This window comes from Aphis gossypii, chromosome 3 (genome assembly GCF_020184175.1).
Source record: "Aphis gossypii isolate Hap1 chromosome 3, ASM2018417v2, whole genome shotgun sequence".
In the NCBI taxonomy this organism is placed as follows: Eukaryota; Metazoa; Arthropoda; class Insecta; order Hemiptera; family Aphididae; genus Aphis; species Aphis gossypii.
Genome location: NC_065532.1, coordinates 35,744,289 through 35,763,853, shown reverse-complemented (window position 1 = coordinate 35,763,853; position 19,565 = coordinate 35,744,289). Strand labels below are relative to the sequence as shown.

At 31.6% G+C, this 19,565-nt stretch overlaps 1 protein-coding gene across 2 annotated transcripts in view; it reads right to left on the bottom strand.

The window, feature by feature from the left end:
- The window catches only part of LOC114130964 (AT-rich interactive domain-containing protein 3A), a 76,180-nt gene that overhangs the window by 33,374 nt on the left and 23,241 nt on the right, over nucleotides 1–19,565 (bottom strand). For both annotated transcript variants that reach the window (XM_050203217.1, XM_050203218.1), the window contains exon 4: nucleotides 5,216–5,288. In XM_050203217.1, coding sequence (XP_050059174.1) covers nucleotides 5,216–5,288 — 73 coding nt within the window. The remainder of the gene's footprint in view (nucleotides 1–5,215; nucleotides 5,289–19,565) is intronic.

Genomic DNA, 19,565 nt, shown 5'->3' with positions numbered 1-19,565 from the left:
AAATCATGTTGCACGGTGAGCTGTGGGATGAGAAATTTTGTGTTCAATACACGACTTAGTATATAATGAAAACCCGTTTTTATGTTGATGACCATAATGACCACAATCCATATCGTAAATGTGGTATAAGTATAATAATTACAATTGTGTATAGCTATACAGTGTTTTCAATCGTCTGTTATTGGTCAACGGAAAGTCAATCTTATAGTAGGATAACGTGATCATTGCCAGCCTTTTCCTTCACATCCGTTCGATTCACGAATACACCATTTTCATGGCATCGCATCTCGTCCGTGAAAAGGCGTATTGATATAGGTAAATATAAAATTATAAAAATACTAACTACGTTAGTAATAAGTAACTATTATAAAATATATGAAAACACATGAATAATGAAATTTATAGTAGGATGAACCTTGTACGTATATATTATATTTGCAAAGTATTTTTAAAAATAGAATAAGTAGGTACAACAGCTGTCGGTTTTGAAGCAAAATTACTTATATTCGTTCGTTTTCCTGCGCGTGCTGTATCGATCCACTTCCGGGCGTATAGAAAATTAAGAGTTTACTGTGCGTATCTTATAATTTGTAATAAATATTCGAGTTTGAGAAAATGAAAGGTACATTGTACAACGTAGTATATATACGTACCTATAATAGGCACATAATATAACTGCTCATTAATGCTCGCACAGTCGCACGCCCGCCCGTCAACCGCGGTTTTTAAACTGCAGTGCAATATGTGCCACGCTGCGTGACCATATATATTATTATATTATTCTCGTGTACTGCACTATAGTCACAATATGTGGAGTATACCGTCTTTATACCAAATACGTTACACAACATTCCACAAAACAAAATACAATATGTTATTATGTGTTAGTAATTATAATATATTAAACACATCTAATATCCATAAATCTTTCATATGATAATGCAATTAATAAGCTTGTCTGACTGTCACGATCAATGCTCGATATTAAACCATGTAACCGCAAAGCACACGATATTTTAATATCCCCTGCGGGGTATCTCAGGAAAATATTACAAATGTTGATAAGAAATTAAAATTTCTAAAGCTAATTTCATTAAAGCTAACTAAATAATAATATGTACTGTGCGCCTATGCCGTCTATGTAATGATACGACTATACTCTATAATTTATACGCTTTTATAGCTAATATATAAATATTTGATTTTAAATTAAAGTTGATATTAATTTGAATTAAAAATGTTAATATTATTAATCTGTATGTATACTTTTATATTTACGGTACTCAAATATTTATATACTCGACTACACATTTAACTTAGATCAGATTATGTAAGACAAGGTATGAGCCTACCTAAATGTTATGTAATTTTAAATGATCAATTTATCACATTCCTCGAAATATTTTTAACTGCATAATATTTGTTTTCATCAAAAAAACGTACGATACTATTATGGTAAAATTTTATCAAAAACCTCGATTTTCGATATTATATATTCATGGGAATATTTAAAATAATTTCCGGATATGATCACAAGCAACCGACTGTTCTGTCGTCCAGATATTATACAAAAATACTACGCACTACGTAGGGGATCGATCAAAATATAGACACCGAAATTAAAGGAGCAAAATACAATTTAGTCAATACTCCTGTTACAGATGAAGGCGAACGAGAAATAAACGTGGACGAGCTAGTTGTAATTAAACGGTCTTCGTACACGGTTATGAACTACACACCGTACTATAAACGTATAAGAGAGATTTTGACAAATCGACTTTTCGTTAAGACGCCTTCGACCCGATCCGTTTACGATGGAGTTATTAATTTTTTTTGGTTTTAAGTATGTTTATACTATTATGTATTATAATGTAGTAGTAGCGTGCACTGAGTATAATATAGTGGTGTACAGGGCGCGGACACTCGCATTCGTCAAACACCGGAATCGTATGAGAAAATAAAGAATTATTTCTCCATCACGCGCCCTCTTCCAAGACAAAACTGGAACTTGAAATGCGCCACACTGTCACCATCAATATCGTCGTCGTTGCAGAGAGAGAGAAGTGAAAAAAAAATAGTTCATTTAAAAACGATCGTTTTTCAGTATAAAAGAACAAAACTATTATATGTTTACATATTAGCATAATATAGGCATTATAACACAAAAAATATCAAATACTCTATAACAATGTATATTGTCGGTATTCTCGAATTTATTATTTCTATCGACTATGATATTATAATAATATAAGCAACGGAAATCCCATAATAACGACAAATGTTCTCTAATGATGTTTCGCAATTGCTACACATACAGTATGTAAATGTACTTTTTAGTTCATTAGCGTCATTATAATATAAAACATAATATATACCTAATATACGTTTTTATAATAAATATAATGATATACGACGCTGATAGTTTTCATTACAAATATGCGTCACACAATGACAGCCACGATCCGAAGTTTACAGAAAAATATATAGACATATTATACACACACAAATACACCATTTGTTTTGAGTATAATAATTAACATACAAATACAAATATTTTTTTTTTTACTTTTCTCAACTTGTCTTACTTCTTTTCTTCTTATCCCGAAGACATAATAGACTCAAAATTATTAGTTAACAAATGTTTAATACCACGGGGCTGGTAATAGAAAACAAAATCTTAACCAAATCATTATACTACAAGTATAGTTTAGCTACAATAGAAATGACTAATGAGGTTTATCTAAAGTCCTATTAAAATGTTAAATTTATAAAACCAGATACACATTTACATATTATCGTTGATTTTCCGTTATAGCTCAGCTAGTCAGCTTAAATCCCGCCATATCTATTGGTATAAATGCAATATATGATACGGTTGGGTCTTGAATGAACATTTATAGCTAGAATTTGTGCAATATATTATATTTAAAATACTATTTTTCAGTGTTTTTTCGTTATGTGCTTATACCAATTGTACTGAAATATTCTTAAACGTAATCAAACAACATTAATGTTGTAAAAAAATGTGTACTAAAAGTCTAAGATAATATAGGACAAAACTTTTAAGTAGGTACTATAAAGAAAAATTAACATTTCAAAACAGATTTTATATTCAAAAACGAGTCATTGTCGTAGCATAAAAATTCAGTTGCTTCTAAAAGTATTACAATAATAGTTTTTATTTAAGTTTTAGAAATCTAATATTATTATTTTTATTGCTCATTCAACGTAATAATAATATATATATAATATAAATATACATTTTTAATGACATAATTTACTATGGCGTAAGATTTTGTTTGATTTTCAAAGCCGAGTTCCGAATTATTCAAAACTATTTTATAGACTCGTCGTTTATAGTTACTAAATTTTCGTATTGCATATTAAAACATCTATTCACAATGAAACACGTTTTGAGAAATCGATATTTCATTGCTTGCTTTTTTTATTTGGCTATAAAAATGTAATCATTTTTATTTTGTGTAGTATAATATAATATAATATAATACACTATTATTTAGCACCTCCACCGCGGTCGACGTGTTTATAACGACACCGTCGCAGTATGTCTTTGAATCGTCCGTATTTTGTTACTTTTCTCCCTACATTATGTTCGAGTTTATGGTAAACATAATAATTCAGACCGTATAAAAAAACCATACTGACGTTTAAAATGTGAAGTAGTTTATCGTAAGATATTTACATGTATACAGTATAAAACATCTGTTCTATAGCTTATTTCATTCGACAAAATTATAAAATAATTGATATCAAAAAGTCAATTTTCCGAAAAGTGGACGGTAAACGTATAAAATCATGTGTGGCATCTATGGTATAGTAATAACGCCCATATATTAAAACGTAGGTATAGTATCGTAATTTGATATGAATTTTTCAATAACGTCTACAACGATTAATATACTATTTAGCTAACTGATTAACTATAAATAGTTTCAATAATTTTATTAGATTACATTATTCGTGTTTAAACGATCCTAAATTTTTAAATTATCCATTATCCATAATACCTATGGTTGTTTTTTCTCATCTATAAACAAAATTGTAACGGGTAATTTTTCAATCGACAAAACAATACAATATCCTCCGATAATCGATGATAATTTTTAATAATATGCATAATATTATACAGAATTTAATCGTTGGTTAAATTACGTTAAGTAAAATAATTATCAAGCGTAATTCTTAGACCTAGATAAATGGCTTTAATTGTTTTCAAATTGTTGTTGTAATTTTATTGATATACTTAATTAGTTATCGATTTTATATAATATACGTAGTTTTAAGCTGTTTTCTAATGACAGCTGAGTTCGTTATTATAATAAATTACAATATAAGTGTACGTTAATAATTCATAATAATTACTTAATAGTTGTAATATTATTATGTGCTCATAATTTGCAAAACTTACAAAATTACAATCATGCGGTATTGCGTTTTACGTGATAATTGTTTTTAATTTTTTTTTTTTTAACAAACGAAACGATCGACAAGACTATCGTGCCCAATACACTACCAAATACATACTGCTTAGTTTTCTCGTTGAAAATATTAAAAATTATATCGATCATATATTGTATGCCTAAACGAATTCACTGCGGTTTGACTACAATATATTATAACTTGTTGGTGTAACGGACATTGTTGAAATCGTGTACTTGTCGGCAAACGCGTAATCGTTAAATTAATTATAAATGTCAATCGATTCAGTATTGGCAATCGACGCCCAATGGTGCAGTTGTGAAATGCATAACATGATATGTTTAATATAATGGCATTTTACTTTGTAGTTACATATTTATTATTTTTCGTTATTCTACGAGATAAATTACAAAAAAAAATATGTACGCGATTTCGACAGTCGATAACTTGGGCATTATTATACAGTATAGGTTAGCTCAAGTATATAAGCAATACCCAGCTTGTCTACCCCACTATACCAAAAAAACATGACGGAATACGCGATTATTGTCGATGTGCATACTGCATGTACATGACGTTTGATGGCAATGGATATACCCAATAATATATTATTTTCCACGACTTGTAATACTATTAAAAAATAATAATAATAATAATATTGAAACAGTAATTTTTTTTTTTGCTCTTATTAGTACCTACGTTATATATTATTTTTATACATATTTTACAAATACACAACTTTAATCCTGATAAATAGCTATAATAATGTACTCACCTTGTTCTTGCATAAAACTGAACAGTGAGTCTAGAAAGGTCCGTCTGTCGGATTCGCTGCCGGCCGAGTATAACTGAAAAACAAATAAATAAAATTACCTCCAATGTAAAATTAAAACGTATAATTATTTTTAGCCGTACACACAACCCACACCATTATCGAACACCTTTATATGGACTAATATTTAATACACTATTAATAGGTAGTTTTTTTCTTATTCGATTAAATAATAAAATGAATAAAGTCGAGTGCTATTCGACTTAAATGGATTATTAACATTAGGTTCTACGTGCATTATAAATAATATTATAATATAATGTATGCATTATAATTTTGAAAATTTATTTATTTATTTTAGTCAACCGTTAATTATAGTTCAACGCTTTTAGTTAAATACTATTAGAATATTTTTTAATTTATATTATAATTTGTAAATTTACATAGATTATAAAATAACGATCAATAATAATAATTGTTCCCATACATATATTATTCCCACGTGCAGTATAGTAATAATAGTAATAATAGTAATAATAATAATACACTAATACATCAACACTTCTCTATACCTACCGGTTATGTTTAATTTACAGACGTTTCGGATGATAAACTGTATTGCTTTTTCGTAGCATCGAAGTATTTCAAATAGTCGGTTGGTCGGTGCTAAATACTAATACTATTTGTTTTCTCGTCGGTCGCAAGTCATTATTGTAAACAAATTAGACACCCGAGTCCAAAAGTTTGACCGACGTTCCATCGGATGTCTAATTAATTAGATGCCTATATATTTTCGTTCACGCCGTTGTATAAATCATTGTCCCCCGACTACGTTTATAACGTTTCACTACGCAATACCATTTTCTCGTGCCGAGTGCATACCAACATATTCGACATCTGTCTCGTTAACTCAATAATAATTATAATAATATGTTGGAAATTCATTTATATTATGGTACCTATTGTGTACATATTATCATAAGTACTCGTATTAATTTCAATGTGCAATCATTTTTCGCGAAAAATAACTATCATTCGACTTTAACAAATCGTTCGTTTAACGCCTTATTGTTTTCTCGGTAATTTTTTCTTATTATATATTAATACGCGTGATTATTTTAATTCGCGTGTCGTATACCGTGGCAGGTTCTATTCCAAATACATCAAAATGCATCTAAAAATGACAATACATACGACTAGAAGAAAAAAAAACGTCAACACAACCTACCATTTATAAAATAAAAAAAAAATGAACATAAAAATACACTACACCGAGACGAATGACAATGATGCGAGGGGTGAAAACGTATTATTATGATGAGCGTATACCATTTAATATAATATAGTGTTTCTCATTAACAAGTATAACATCGTGTATATTATAATAGTGTGTTTGAGAACCGGTCAGGAAACGACCCTATATATATATATAATATGTAAGAATAATAGAATACGTCTCGTAACACGGTAGCTCTTCAATCTACGAGATTAAATGCGTATATGTGCGAGTGCGTATATTTTGATACACGTTTAAGAATCGTTTAAAATGTCTGACGAACGTCGACCGAATCCGTTAGCTTTAGGTTAGGTTAGAACTTGAACAGATCTTTTAAAGAGCAGTGTAGGTACGCTAATTATTGTCACTCGACGAGGATTATTATATTATTTATTACAACTATAGAATAAATATTTTCAAAAAAAAAAAAGTAATAAACCAACAACCTTTAACTGTTTTTGTGCAGGTACCTTACTTGTACGTTGAAAAACGAACATAGTAATACATTTTAATTGTTATTGTCGTGCATATGAAATTATGCGTTTTGTACATTGTGTGTTATATATGTAAATATATTTCAAATACGAAATATGTAGGTACGTACAATAATATATAATGATAATGGGATTAACTGAATAAAATAATGCTTCGTATAGATATAACCAGTAATTACTATAAGGTGTGTTTTCAGGAACAAATTGACTGTGACGTGTTTTTAAGGTTATTAACATCGGAGGTAACCAAATCATAGAATATTTTAAAAGCTTTTAATTTAAACATGTTTACGAGTTACGATGATAATTTGAATAAAACACACTCGTTGATTTCACCGATGTATGACGAAATGTGTTTCGTGCTTTGGTATATATTTTTAATTTACAATACAATAATATAATATAGGCATTAACGAACTAACGACGTCTTTTCCAATTAACGTAAAATAACGATAATACATACAAGCCACGAGTCACGACACATTATTTCAATAATCGGTTTTAAGTGTATAATATTATAATATGGAATTTTGAACATTATACAAGTCTATTGTTAGATATTTATTAAAGTTCATACTTTATAAAGTAAATTGATTTTTCGATTAGGTTAAGTTAAGTCATCCGTTTCTATACAGTATACAATATTATAGATTCAAAATCACAGTAACGATTCTCATGGAAGGGATACAATTTAACCCCGTGCTTTGGGCAGGGTTAACGATGTATTTTTTGAATTTATATTATTATACTGATTGTGAATATTTTAAGCTGGATATATTTTTTCCTCATATATATATATATATATATGTATATACATAATACATATATGTTTAACGTAATTATTATAATATGCTAATCGTGGTGACGTGGTTGTAATTAAATTAATACTATAATTTATTTGTATAACTGACAAACATAAATACGAAACGAAAAAAAGAAGTATTTGCATCCTACTGCTGTGCACAATATGGTTTACAGGGCGCAAGCAGATGACGTCTTAAAGGTGGATACATATATAATTCATGATATATCACATTATCGATGCCGGATGTGGCTCATCTCGTACAATGATCACGTCACAATATTTTATTATTATAATATAACGACCACATCTGTGTCATCAGTTTCAGGGTACAATTGACACTTCAGTAGTGTCGTGTATTAAAATATTATAATACTATAATTTGTGCAGTGTTAATATCCTTTAAGCTATTCCCATTCGACCCGCTTTTAAATCCCTCAATCATTTAGACTTTGTTTTTACTAGATTTTCAAAATTTAATATAATATAATGCTTATACTTTTATAAAACCGCGCGATCAAGTGCCAAATGGCAAATATATATTATGTTGATTATTATCTGTTTTTCGTTTTCGTTTATTGACTTGAAATGTTTATTAAACTCGACATTATTGTTTACATAGAAGGAATGGTATGTTTATGATATATAAGACCTGCAAACGAAAAAATACGAATATAGGGGCTAAATATTCGACGTGTATGATCTCCGGGGAGAGAGTGATAATAAAGGTGATCGCTACAACTGCAGAGCAGGACGACGTGCAATACGCGTCTGCAGTCTGCAGCTGTATCCGACTCTCACCACCGCGATTTCCAGCTCTTCGTATACCTGCAGCGACATTGCGAACACTTCATTTCCGGTTTTTACGACTCGGCGCGGAACACCGACTACGCCACCGGTGTTCGCGTATCTAATAATATTTCCCCCCCGTATAATCAGTAAAACACGTGTAATAATGATATATATCTACGCGTTCGATTTGCACCACACACGACTCAATTATTGAACAAAACATATTGTATAAACTGCAGTTGTTCACATGATAATATAATAATGTGTCGGATCGAATCGGCGGTGGTGGACAATAATAATTATAAGACTCGCCCCCGTCGCACTGCAGTATACATATACAAATGTGGGGTCAGGGTCTATCTCGGACACGGAAGAGCAAAACCGACGATTGAAGAGGAGTGTGTGTGAGGGGTGTGAGTGGCGGCGGTGGCGAGGAACGCGGACGCGGAAAGAGGTCGCGGTCGATCCCCGCGGTGCCGACGAAACGCGCGTACGTCATATTATAATAACATACGTACCGTGAGGTACTTAAATCATTATAATATATATACGCACACACGTGTGTGGCGTGTTGACACGCGATACGACTTAACAACAATGATACGATCCACACATGATGTACGCGAGAGTATATACTCCAGTTTGCCGACGGATCTTCGTATTATATTAATATCGTCGTTGTATCGCATTATTATTTCGCGAGACGATCGGTGAACGGCGTCGTGTCCGCCGGAAGATTTCGTCTGCGAAGGCGAACGGACGGCTCAGAATTTATCGTCATCATATTATAATTCTATTTAAATAAATATTATGATTATCGCACGCCGTTCTGCTGCAGACCGAGCAACGCGAGGTTTTGAGTTTTAAAACCGTCCACGACGGGACCCGACGACTGCAGATTTTCTACCCTCCCCATACGTAAGTATAAACATATAATATTATGTTAGGTATCCCGACTATCATATTTGTTTATAATCACCGTGTGTGATGTTTATAATATTCGTGTATCGGCCTATCGTGCATGCGAGTCTTCGTGCGATCGAATATTAAAATAATATTATTTTGATGTATGTATGCGCTATATATTATACAGTACACACACACAGAGATCGCGTAAAAAGTATACGTTCGTGTGAACATTAATATAAATACATACCTATAATATTATAGATACATACGTATTATTATATCGGTTGGTATATCTTCGAGTTCAGAAATCGGGACGAAATTTAAAGTGTTTCCACAAAGTATTATTATGTACAGACGAAATTTCAATCGGCCGTTGACGGAATCTCGTCAATCCGGTATGATGTATAATCGTATTTTATTCGAATATTATATTATTATTATTATTATTTATTACTATACTATTATTATTATATGCGACGGACATTAAAATGCGTTTGACTAGCACGCGATATCAGCTGTGTAATTTACAGTAATTTCGCTACCGTCGCGTCTCGTTCTAATGGAATTTAACACGTCTCAAAACAGCTGGCATCCATTGCCCGCGTGCGATCGGATTAGAAATTATAATATTGTTATAATATTCGTAATATAGTTGTATGAATACAGCAATTAGCTTACCGCTGTACACGAGCATAATATATTTGCATACACTTAAAACGTTACATTGCATTATTCTTAACGCCGGCGTCACGCGCGTTCCGAGTTCAGTCGAATTGGTTCACGAAATTTAACGAAATATTTAAAATTATATAAATCGCAATACGTCATAATTATGTATATCGACATACACGCGTGTGGTGAACAGTGGATGTCGTGACGTTGTTCCCAATGACGCGGATACAGTGGGTTCAGGAATTTTAACCCCTCAAACCCAACCATGCAAAATGTATTTCCTATTTTTTGTTATACAGTTATATGAACGTGAAATTATTTTTTCCACTCATTTCCAATCTTAGAAACTACAAAAATGATTTAAAAAACAGTTGGTGGTTAAATCAATAAATTTACCGAGACTCTGCAGTAGCCTTCTTTTTTTTTCAATCACAATAGCATAGTAACGCTCACTCATGATTTCATGAATTTCGTCGTAGCTCATAAAAATTGAAAAATTATTTCTGGATTGCCATTCGTTAGAGAAATAAAATTGGTATACTACCTGACCCACTATGCGTTGGTATAAGATTTTTTTAAATAAAAGAAAATTATATTTAATTATCTACTTGTTATTTAAAATGTACCCACAACAAAAGGCAATATGTTCGTATTGTTGTAAATTATATACTCGAAAATTACTCGACCGATTTCTGCGATTTCTACCATGCTATACTCGATCCGGATGTAATATCCCAATCTTGGAATTGATTGGCTCCTATTAATAACTTAATGGTTTAGAAAAATAAGATTTCATACGCATAAACACAGTCATAATAACAATAATAACATAATATAATATAGTATTTTATGTACCTATAAATATTATTTGAAATAAGTATGCGACGACGAATGATAATGTATACGACAGACGGACAGAACGATATACAACGACGACGACGATGCATATAATAACGGTAGCTTAATTTAAATCACGTATTTCCGTACTCGCAGACGACAGCCAATCGGTTTCGGTAGCGGACACAAATTAACATTTCGCCCATTTCACCGCGTCGTTTGATATAATATGGAAATCTGACATAAACCTCACCTCAAATACATGTAAAAAAAAAGTTAACTAACAAATACGTAAGAATCACTCATCACTATAAGTATTATTGGCGGGTAAAAAAGTCATATCCAGTAGTGGACTAAAAGCACAAAATTGCAATATTATTATTACACTGACATGAATTTAGACTGCGTAGTTAAACATGCGAGGACACGATCGAATCATTTGATATTGAATAAGTAAGTAGGAGCTATAATCATAATTAATTATAGTTTAATATCATCACGAGAAAAAAATATCTGTTGTCCCGAATTCCAATGACTTTACACGCAATGTGTAGGTAGGTATAAAAAAAAGTTGTAAGATAATAATTTACCTAACCACTATAATATCAGTGTATATTTATTGCAGCAATTGCGTCTACTGTCTTTATCGATAATTATATTCAAATATTAATAAATAACATTTAGAACTTAATTTTTTTTTTTTGTTTATGAAACGTTTATATGATATAGCCAAATAAAACAACTGTTATACATTCTAATTAGAAATAAGCTATTTTTAACGTTTTTTAATGTATACTCAGCACATATGTTTGAATTGTTTTGTAATAGTTAAATTGTTTTTTAAATAAAATTAACAAATAAATTATACTGTTTTTGTGTAAAATATGTATGCGTTTATATTATAAAAGTCATACATATACATTATACAAAGTAATTATATTGGAATCAGTTTATGCCTGATAGAACATAAAAACGTATCGTTTATATTTGTTTGTATATACCATGTACTTGTGTAACAGAGGTTCTCAAACTATGTTGTTCAATCCAAATTAGCCATTATGGACACAACCGAATAATTTAAAATTAAATATTTTTAGTTGCAATGGAATAATAGATAATTTATAAGTATTATACTATTACTGTTAAACAGACATGCGTAATAAATAGTTTTTTGTCTTGTGATTAGTGTAATATAAAGTACACTAATATATAACATACATTTTTCAATGTTATTACGATTTATATAAATAAGTGCTTATTTTATTATTCAAATTATTTGCATAATATTATACTTATAATTTGATTATAAGTACAACCCTGGTATCGATAATACATTCATATTCGCTCGGTACCAGGGTTTAATGTAAATTAATGTTTACAGCGCTTTGGGTGTACAATGGATTATTACAATATTTTAAATCAACGTAAATTCAAACGTTTTACAGTAGTTAAATAGCGTTATGGCATTTAAAGACTTTTAATAATGTGAAAGAAATTTTTTAATATATTCAGTAAAAGTGTATTTTCCATCATTAATTTAATGTCAAATAACAATGCTGACACAGTGACACCGCTAATCACTAAAATGTACAAAAAAGAATAATTTCACCGCATTTTGTAACACAAGTACAGGTTCCCATTCGAATTTCTAAAAATTACCTCTACCCCCGACCCCTCTTTAAAGTATTGTAAAAAAATATGAATTTTCAAATCATTTTAGATTATTTTAAATACAAAAAACTTTGTTCTAAATAAAACTAATATGGCACTTTCATACCCTATAATAACATTTTCAAAACTACTTATCATAAAATAATGCATTTATAATATATTTGATAGCCAAACAATTTTACTACCTGCGTATGGTGTAGTATACCTATCTAATAAAAAACGATTATAATAATAATTGTATACAGTAAAACGTAAGATATACGCGTTTTTCAAAAACGACAATTTAAAAAAACAGATTCGTGTTAAACGCCATGAAAAAAAAAACAAACGGCTACTGCCTACACTACTGCAGTACTAACTGCTACCTACTTATATAGTAAGTAATATATATATTACGATAAAGACGGTGATTTTATAATAATATATTGTGCCGTGCATCTTTCCGTTTTTCGATAAGTATAATAGGTACACTACAAAGTTATAGCGCAATGTGTGTAATATTTCTAACGACATCGGTATATGATTTACATAAGATTTTAATGACCGTTTTAAACTCGACGGTTTTAACAGCAGGTGGCGCGGCGCAGTTTCAACGCACATTTCAGTATATTATACCTCTAACAAACGGTTTAATGATGTATCTTAAAATTTTATCACCTATCAGATTAATTGCGTAAATACTTATTTGTTAACATTTGTCGAGGAATTTCTGTTTAAATTACCCACGCGAACGATTCAATATAATAATGTGCGCGCCGCTGCAGTAATGACACATGTATTATTATTATTATTATTATTACCCATTATTACGAAAAATATCGTTGTTTTATAATGTATAATATGCAATAATAACAATTAATATAAATAGGGTCTTTATTATATAGTTATTTATTTTATTTTTTTTTTTTAAGTAATATTACCTATAATAATAATACAACTACTGTACAACGTCGTGGGTATATCATCGCGTGTAGACCAAATAAAATATGTCTCGTTATTATAAATATTTCGGGTTTGGAAAAAAAATATATCTAACTGCATATTCCAGTTCTAATGGTCTAGACAAGAAAAATCGAATACGCCCGTACGCGAGCATAATATACACGCTGTACATACTATTCGAATTCGGTCTTGGGTAAACGCGGTTGAAGGACGGCATGCGCGGCAATATTTCTAAAAATCATATTGGCGCCTTTGGCCAAACACGACATTACAATATTATCGTATATTATTATTGTCGTTATCGACATCATTTGAGATTATCATTTTTCTCGTACCTACCTGTTTATTAACATTTACATAACATGATGATAAATATATTATAATATACGCGTATTGTGGCGCGACGGTGGTCGTTGACTTATTAAAATATATTATAATGGGTATCTATATAATACGTATTTCTGTGTATGCATAATAAAATCTAAGTACATTAACATTATAATTTATAATATTATAATATACGCTATCAGGATATTGCTCTTCAGGACGTCAGCGAACTTGTATTATTTTTGTTGTAACACGTGTACCTATATACTACCGTCGTATTATACTTGTCCGCGCGATCCGACTGCTGTGTAGCCACGTCGTTGACTGATGGACCGTACGCCCACCACACATATATATATACATACATATACGTACGTGGAAAATATTGATTAGACGAGAAAATAATAATAATACTAAACGAAATCTCGAACGCGTTAATCGCGGTTTATATCCACACTACACATAGGTACGAGCGAGCTGATTGATCGTCAATCTTGAAAAGTACGGGAATCGTCGTCGTTATAATAATACGCTCATCTGTTTCCCCGGCCGGCTGATAATAATATATAATATTTTTATTTTCTACTTTTTGCTTTCGCCCAATTATATTACGGACAATGAATAATCGTAGCCGATTAACTGTGCCCGGCCACAGCGTGGGATATAATGATAATATGTAGAACGAAGAATTTTAAGTTTTTTTTTTTTTTTATTATAGCTATTCGACTGACCGAATAAATAATCGGCCATCTCAACTGATCCTCTCCGACACGGGTCCAATCAAAATCGTCTTGTCATTAACATTACGTGATGATTAAATACGTATAATATTTACTTACAGAAGTTATATGTTGAAATTTTTTCGTATGTTTACACATCCAATAATAATTAATAATAGGTACAACATGTGTGGTTATAAAAAAAATGTATGAAAAAAGAAATATATAGGTAGGTACTAGTAAATGATTTTAAGTCTTATAAAACTATACAACTAGTGCTAGTTTATAATTATAATATTTAATTAAAAATATTATACTTCGAGTAACATATTTAATCCTAAGTTGTTGTCAATCTTCTCAACACGAACCAATGCAAAGTTTTAATAATGTCTCTATAATAAAATTATACCTAATACACCCAAGTACAGCTCAATCTTTAATTTTTTTTTTTATATATTACTCATTAATGTATGAACTTATTTCAAATAGTTTTTTCCACTTTAAATTATCTAGAGCATAAAACATTAAGTCTAGTAGGTGTCGAGATACACTAGTCGGCGTAGTATCGAGTAAATCAATAAGAATCCCCTACAAAGTTATTTCTTCAATTCGTGAAAATTGTTCTAAATCGTTTAGGAGCTTTGGAAAAGTTCTCGGACCGAAAACGATTAGTGGCTGGCGAACTAGGTTAATTGCTTTATCCTTTCATATAATAAAACGTTTTATGCCGAGATAATATGAAAACTGTGGAATGAGAAAAGAGGATCTATTTTCTATTGGTCGTCGCCCGCACTACCGTATAAATATATATATTATATACTATTCCGTTTTTCAATTATATACGCTATGTTATCGCTTTTTCACCCCTGTACGGCGTTTATTTATATAATATAATATATACAATGTACATAGTTATATGTATGTAAGAAGCAATTCAAGGTCAATATGCACGATGATAAAGTTAAGGGATTTCAAAGTGTATAATGCAATATCCCCTATTGACGAAAATAAGACCGTAAACGGAGGGACGCTACGTAGAGTATTATAGCGATATCTAAAATTATTCCGTCGTCGGACGACTGGTGGCCAAGTATTACAGTATAATATAGGATCACACTTGTCACCATTATAATAGTAAAAAATATAAAATATAACATTATAAATTGAATTTATTGGAGATACAAATTGCTTAACGATTTAGACATTAAACTTGTCGATCATAAATTATACATAGATCATATTATACAATATACATCAATCGACAGATTTAATTTTCAAAAGAAAATCGTTTCACACCATAATAAACTTATTATACTATGATAGTATATTATATGAAAAATAAATTATCAGTTAAGACTTAAAATATTTCATAAGATTCAATGTAAATAATAAATTATTACATTTATACAATACGCGTGATGTGGTGACAACGATGTGTATACAATGCAATGTGCCACTATAAGATGATGCTACTTATATCTGCGATATCTTCATCTTATAAATATAGAAGATAAACAATTTGCATTCAATTAAACCGATTTTTTTTTTATTGTTAGATTTAATATTAGAGTGATAAATATGAACATTTTATAGTTGTAATACTTTATATAGGTACTCATATCGTGCTAAAAAATTAATACATCGAAAAAAGGCGTTCTAACATAGATAATGTTCTTACATTTAACTTTGATAATGGGTCAATTTGTTCTAATATTAAAGCTAACAACACAAAATCAATTAAACCGAACTCAAATTTGGTATTTTGTATGCTACTAGACGGAGACAAAACATGTGGGCGTAAGCTGCAGAGATTCGATTAAAAACGTATTGAAAAAAGCGCAACATTAATGAGTTATGATTGTGTAAGGTCAGGTATAGATACGCGTGTCACTTGTTGCAGCAGCAATATCAAAAGAAGAGGAAAAACAATAGACGAATGTTTGAATAGTTGTTTTAGTTTACTCTGTCGGACGTTCACGGGGGTCGCTTAAAAAAAACACTCACTAAGGGTTGATCAACAATTTTCTAGTGTAAAAAAAAAAAGCTAAAACGACCACGTGATGTGCGTAAATATAGGTAGGTCGGATGCCGCAGAGTTACACTCGGGTGGGTTTAACGTGGACATTTTTTCGTAACCCACATGCTGCGGTAGCCCTCAGGTAGCGCTCGCGGACAATGCGCGTACAGCGTAATCAGCAGTAGTTTAATAAGTACATATTATTATATCACTGGCGATGTGTGTGCATTCAGATTGATATTAATTATATCGTATATGGATACAGTTTTACAAGAGAACTATTATTATAAATCGTGCGACGGACGAACGCGGATCGACGACCCGTCGTATATATACAGAGTAGTATAGTAATGCAATCAGACTGCATCGCACGTCATGTGTCTCGCGATGAGAAACGCGGACAGCGGGGCAGGTGAAAACGAAAAACGGGTCCAGAGACGAGAGACAATGAAATAAAAACGAAAGGGGTGAAAGGACGAGAATCGACTGGGTGACAACAGATCGAAATTCGTCTGTCTGGCGGCGTGTGAATATAATTATCACAATAACGCGTAGTTGTGACCCAACCCCGGTCCGAGATAGACGCGCGAGAAAATCCCTAACAAGTCACCTGCGCACATACATAATATTTTAATGTGTGCGAGTCTATACACGATAATGACGATGATAATGTAATGTATAATAACCGCGATGTGTATTGTCCGAGTGGCCCAGACGTTGTTGTCATAGTGTTATTATTATTATTAATTCGGTGTTGCGCAGTGGCGGCTCTGCGGGGTCGTCTTCGAAATCGTCAGTATACGCGGACAAGAGTGTTTTCAAAATGTTTATCCCATACAAGGAACAATTAGTCGCGGGGTAGACTCTGTGTACATAATATAATACTTGTTTCTCGCCCCCGAGAGTGGTACAATCGCCGCTGAATGCGTGTTCACCGTTTTGTTAACGTCCGCGTGTACTACCATTATATTAAAACAATATAAATCGTGAAGCGACGTGGTGATAAATTGTATTATTATTTTTGTTTGTAATCATAATGTTATGATATTGTCTACGGACTACCTACGATTATTGCATATACTCTGCACTTATCGCGATGTTCATCAGACACTGCTGTCGTACAGGTGCCATGGCGCATATAATATTAATATATTAAAAACAAAAAACAAACCATCCCCGGGGCCCACAAGGAATAGATTCATACCTATTATTCAGTCCACGGGTAATGCATGTTATTGTCTTTATCCTGCGAATATAAAGGTGCTGATTTTGTTGGTATAGTGTAGGTGGTTTACAAACAAAAATACAGTCAACAACGTGGTATAAAAACTACTAGCTAAGATTAGAACATAAATGGCGAATGGCTTTGTGTCTGGATTATATTATTAAAATGTTGTCTATGGTGTTAGTTTAACAACATACACATGTACCTACTATACATAGACAACAGGAGTTGATAATGAAAAAAGGGTGGCTCGAGAAACAATATTTACTTGCTTATAAGTCTAGAGGTACTGGTAATTGTTTTTAAAGCTATAAGCCATTTAATCGTTAAAATAGTGTACGTTAAAAAACGTCTTTAAAACGGATTTTTGGCTATAAGTCTTACTGACTCGTTGTATCCACCCCTGATAACGTGAGACACATTTAAGTAGTATATAATTATTGTCTATAGTATGTCGTGGTACGGATAATCAACAATCGACCTTATTCTCCTATGTACGCGTATATGACCTAATAAAATAAACTAAAAACTGTTTCTCGGGGCCGATCCAACAAGTTTCGTATTGAAAATACTACCAAAGTGCAACGGATCGAACGGGATGGTATTATAATAACTGCACGAGTGGAAGGCCACTTATTTCGCGCGAAACGGATCATCAGCAGATTGGCATGCCGAGGCGATCACGTCTTCTGGCACGCCGTTTATCTTTGGGCACGCGCCGCGTTGGTTAGGTTAGGTCGGTAGCACAGCGGCAAATGATGTATCGGCACCCGCCCGCGTGGTCCGCTCGTGCTCGGACCTGCAGGTCCTCGAATGCAGAGAAAGTGAGCGGGCTACATCACTCGAAAACCCCCCCTACAATTATACAGGTTCATCGTGTACGTGTATGTATCATTATATTATAATTATTATAAATACTCGGTGATAATAGTTTTGGCGTGCAGAATCAGTCGACGTTCAAGTTATGATGCGCAAATCCACTGCATATAATATATAATTTTTTCTGGAAACGATTCGTAAATATAGGTAGGTATACATTATAATATGTATTCACTTACCGCGCAGCAAAATATACGTCAGAGAAGAAATGTTTAGACTGCCCCGCCAATAATCCAACAGTCGAGACAAGTGTTAAAATATATATATATATAGTTGTATACGACAAACCATTATTACGATCAGGTTTTAGACGAACGCATTCATATCTATGAACGATTTTAATGTTTCATGAGATATCAACTGGTTCGTGGTTCAGAAAAAAAAAGTCACTCCATGTAAATCAGGTAAAAGACACGTGTTGTCACTTCTAGATAATAATATGATATTGCAATTTATAAAGTATTAATAATATCGTGTAAATAGAGATAAAAATAATAATGAATAATAAGTTATTTATTTAAAGGTTTTAATCTTGTGGCTATGAAGTGAATGCATGATCAATATTTATATTATCTAATAAATAAAGAAGCCTAGTAGTAGTTGTAGTTATTCTATATTATGTACCACTTGTTTTACATTTTATTATACACGCGAATAATAGAGGACTATAATATTTATATTTTTTAATTTGTATAATTTTAAATGTAATTTTATATGTATAAGTAGTAAGTACCTAAATTGTGATAAAAAAGCGATAGGTAAGTAATTTTTTTTTTTACTTTTTCAAATGC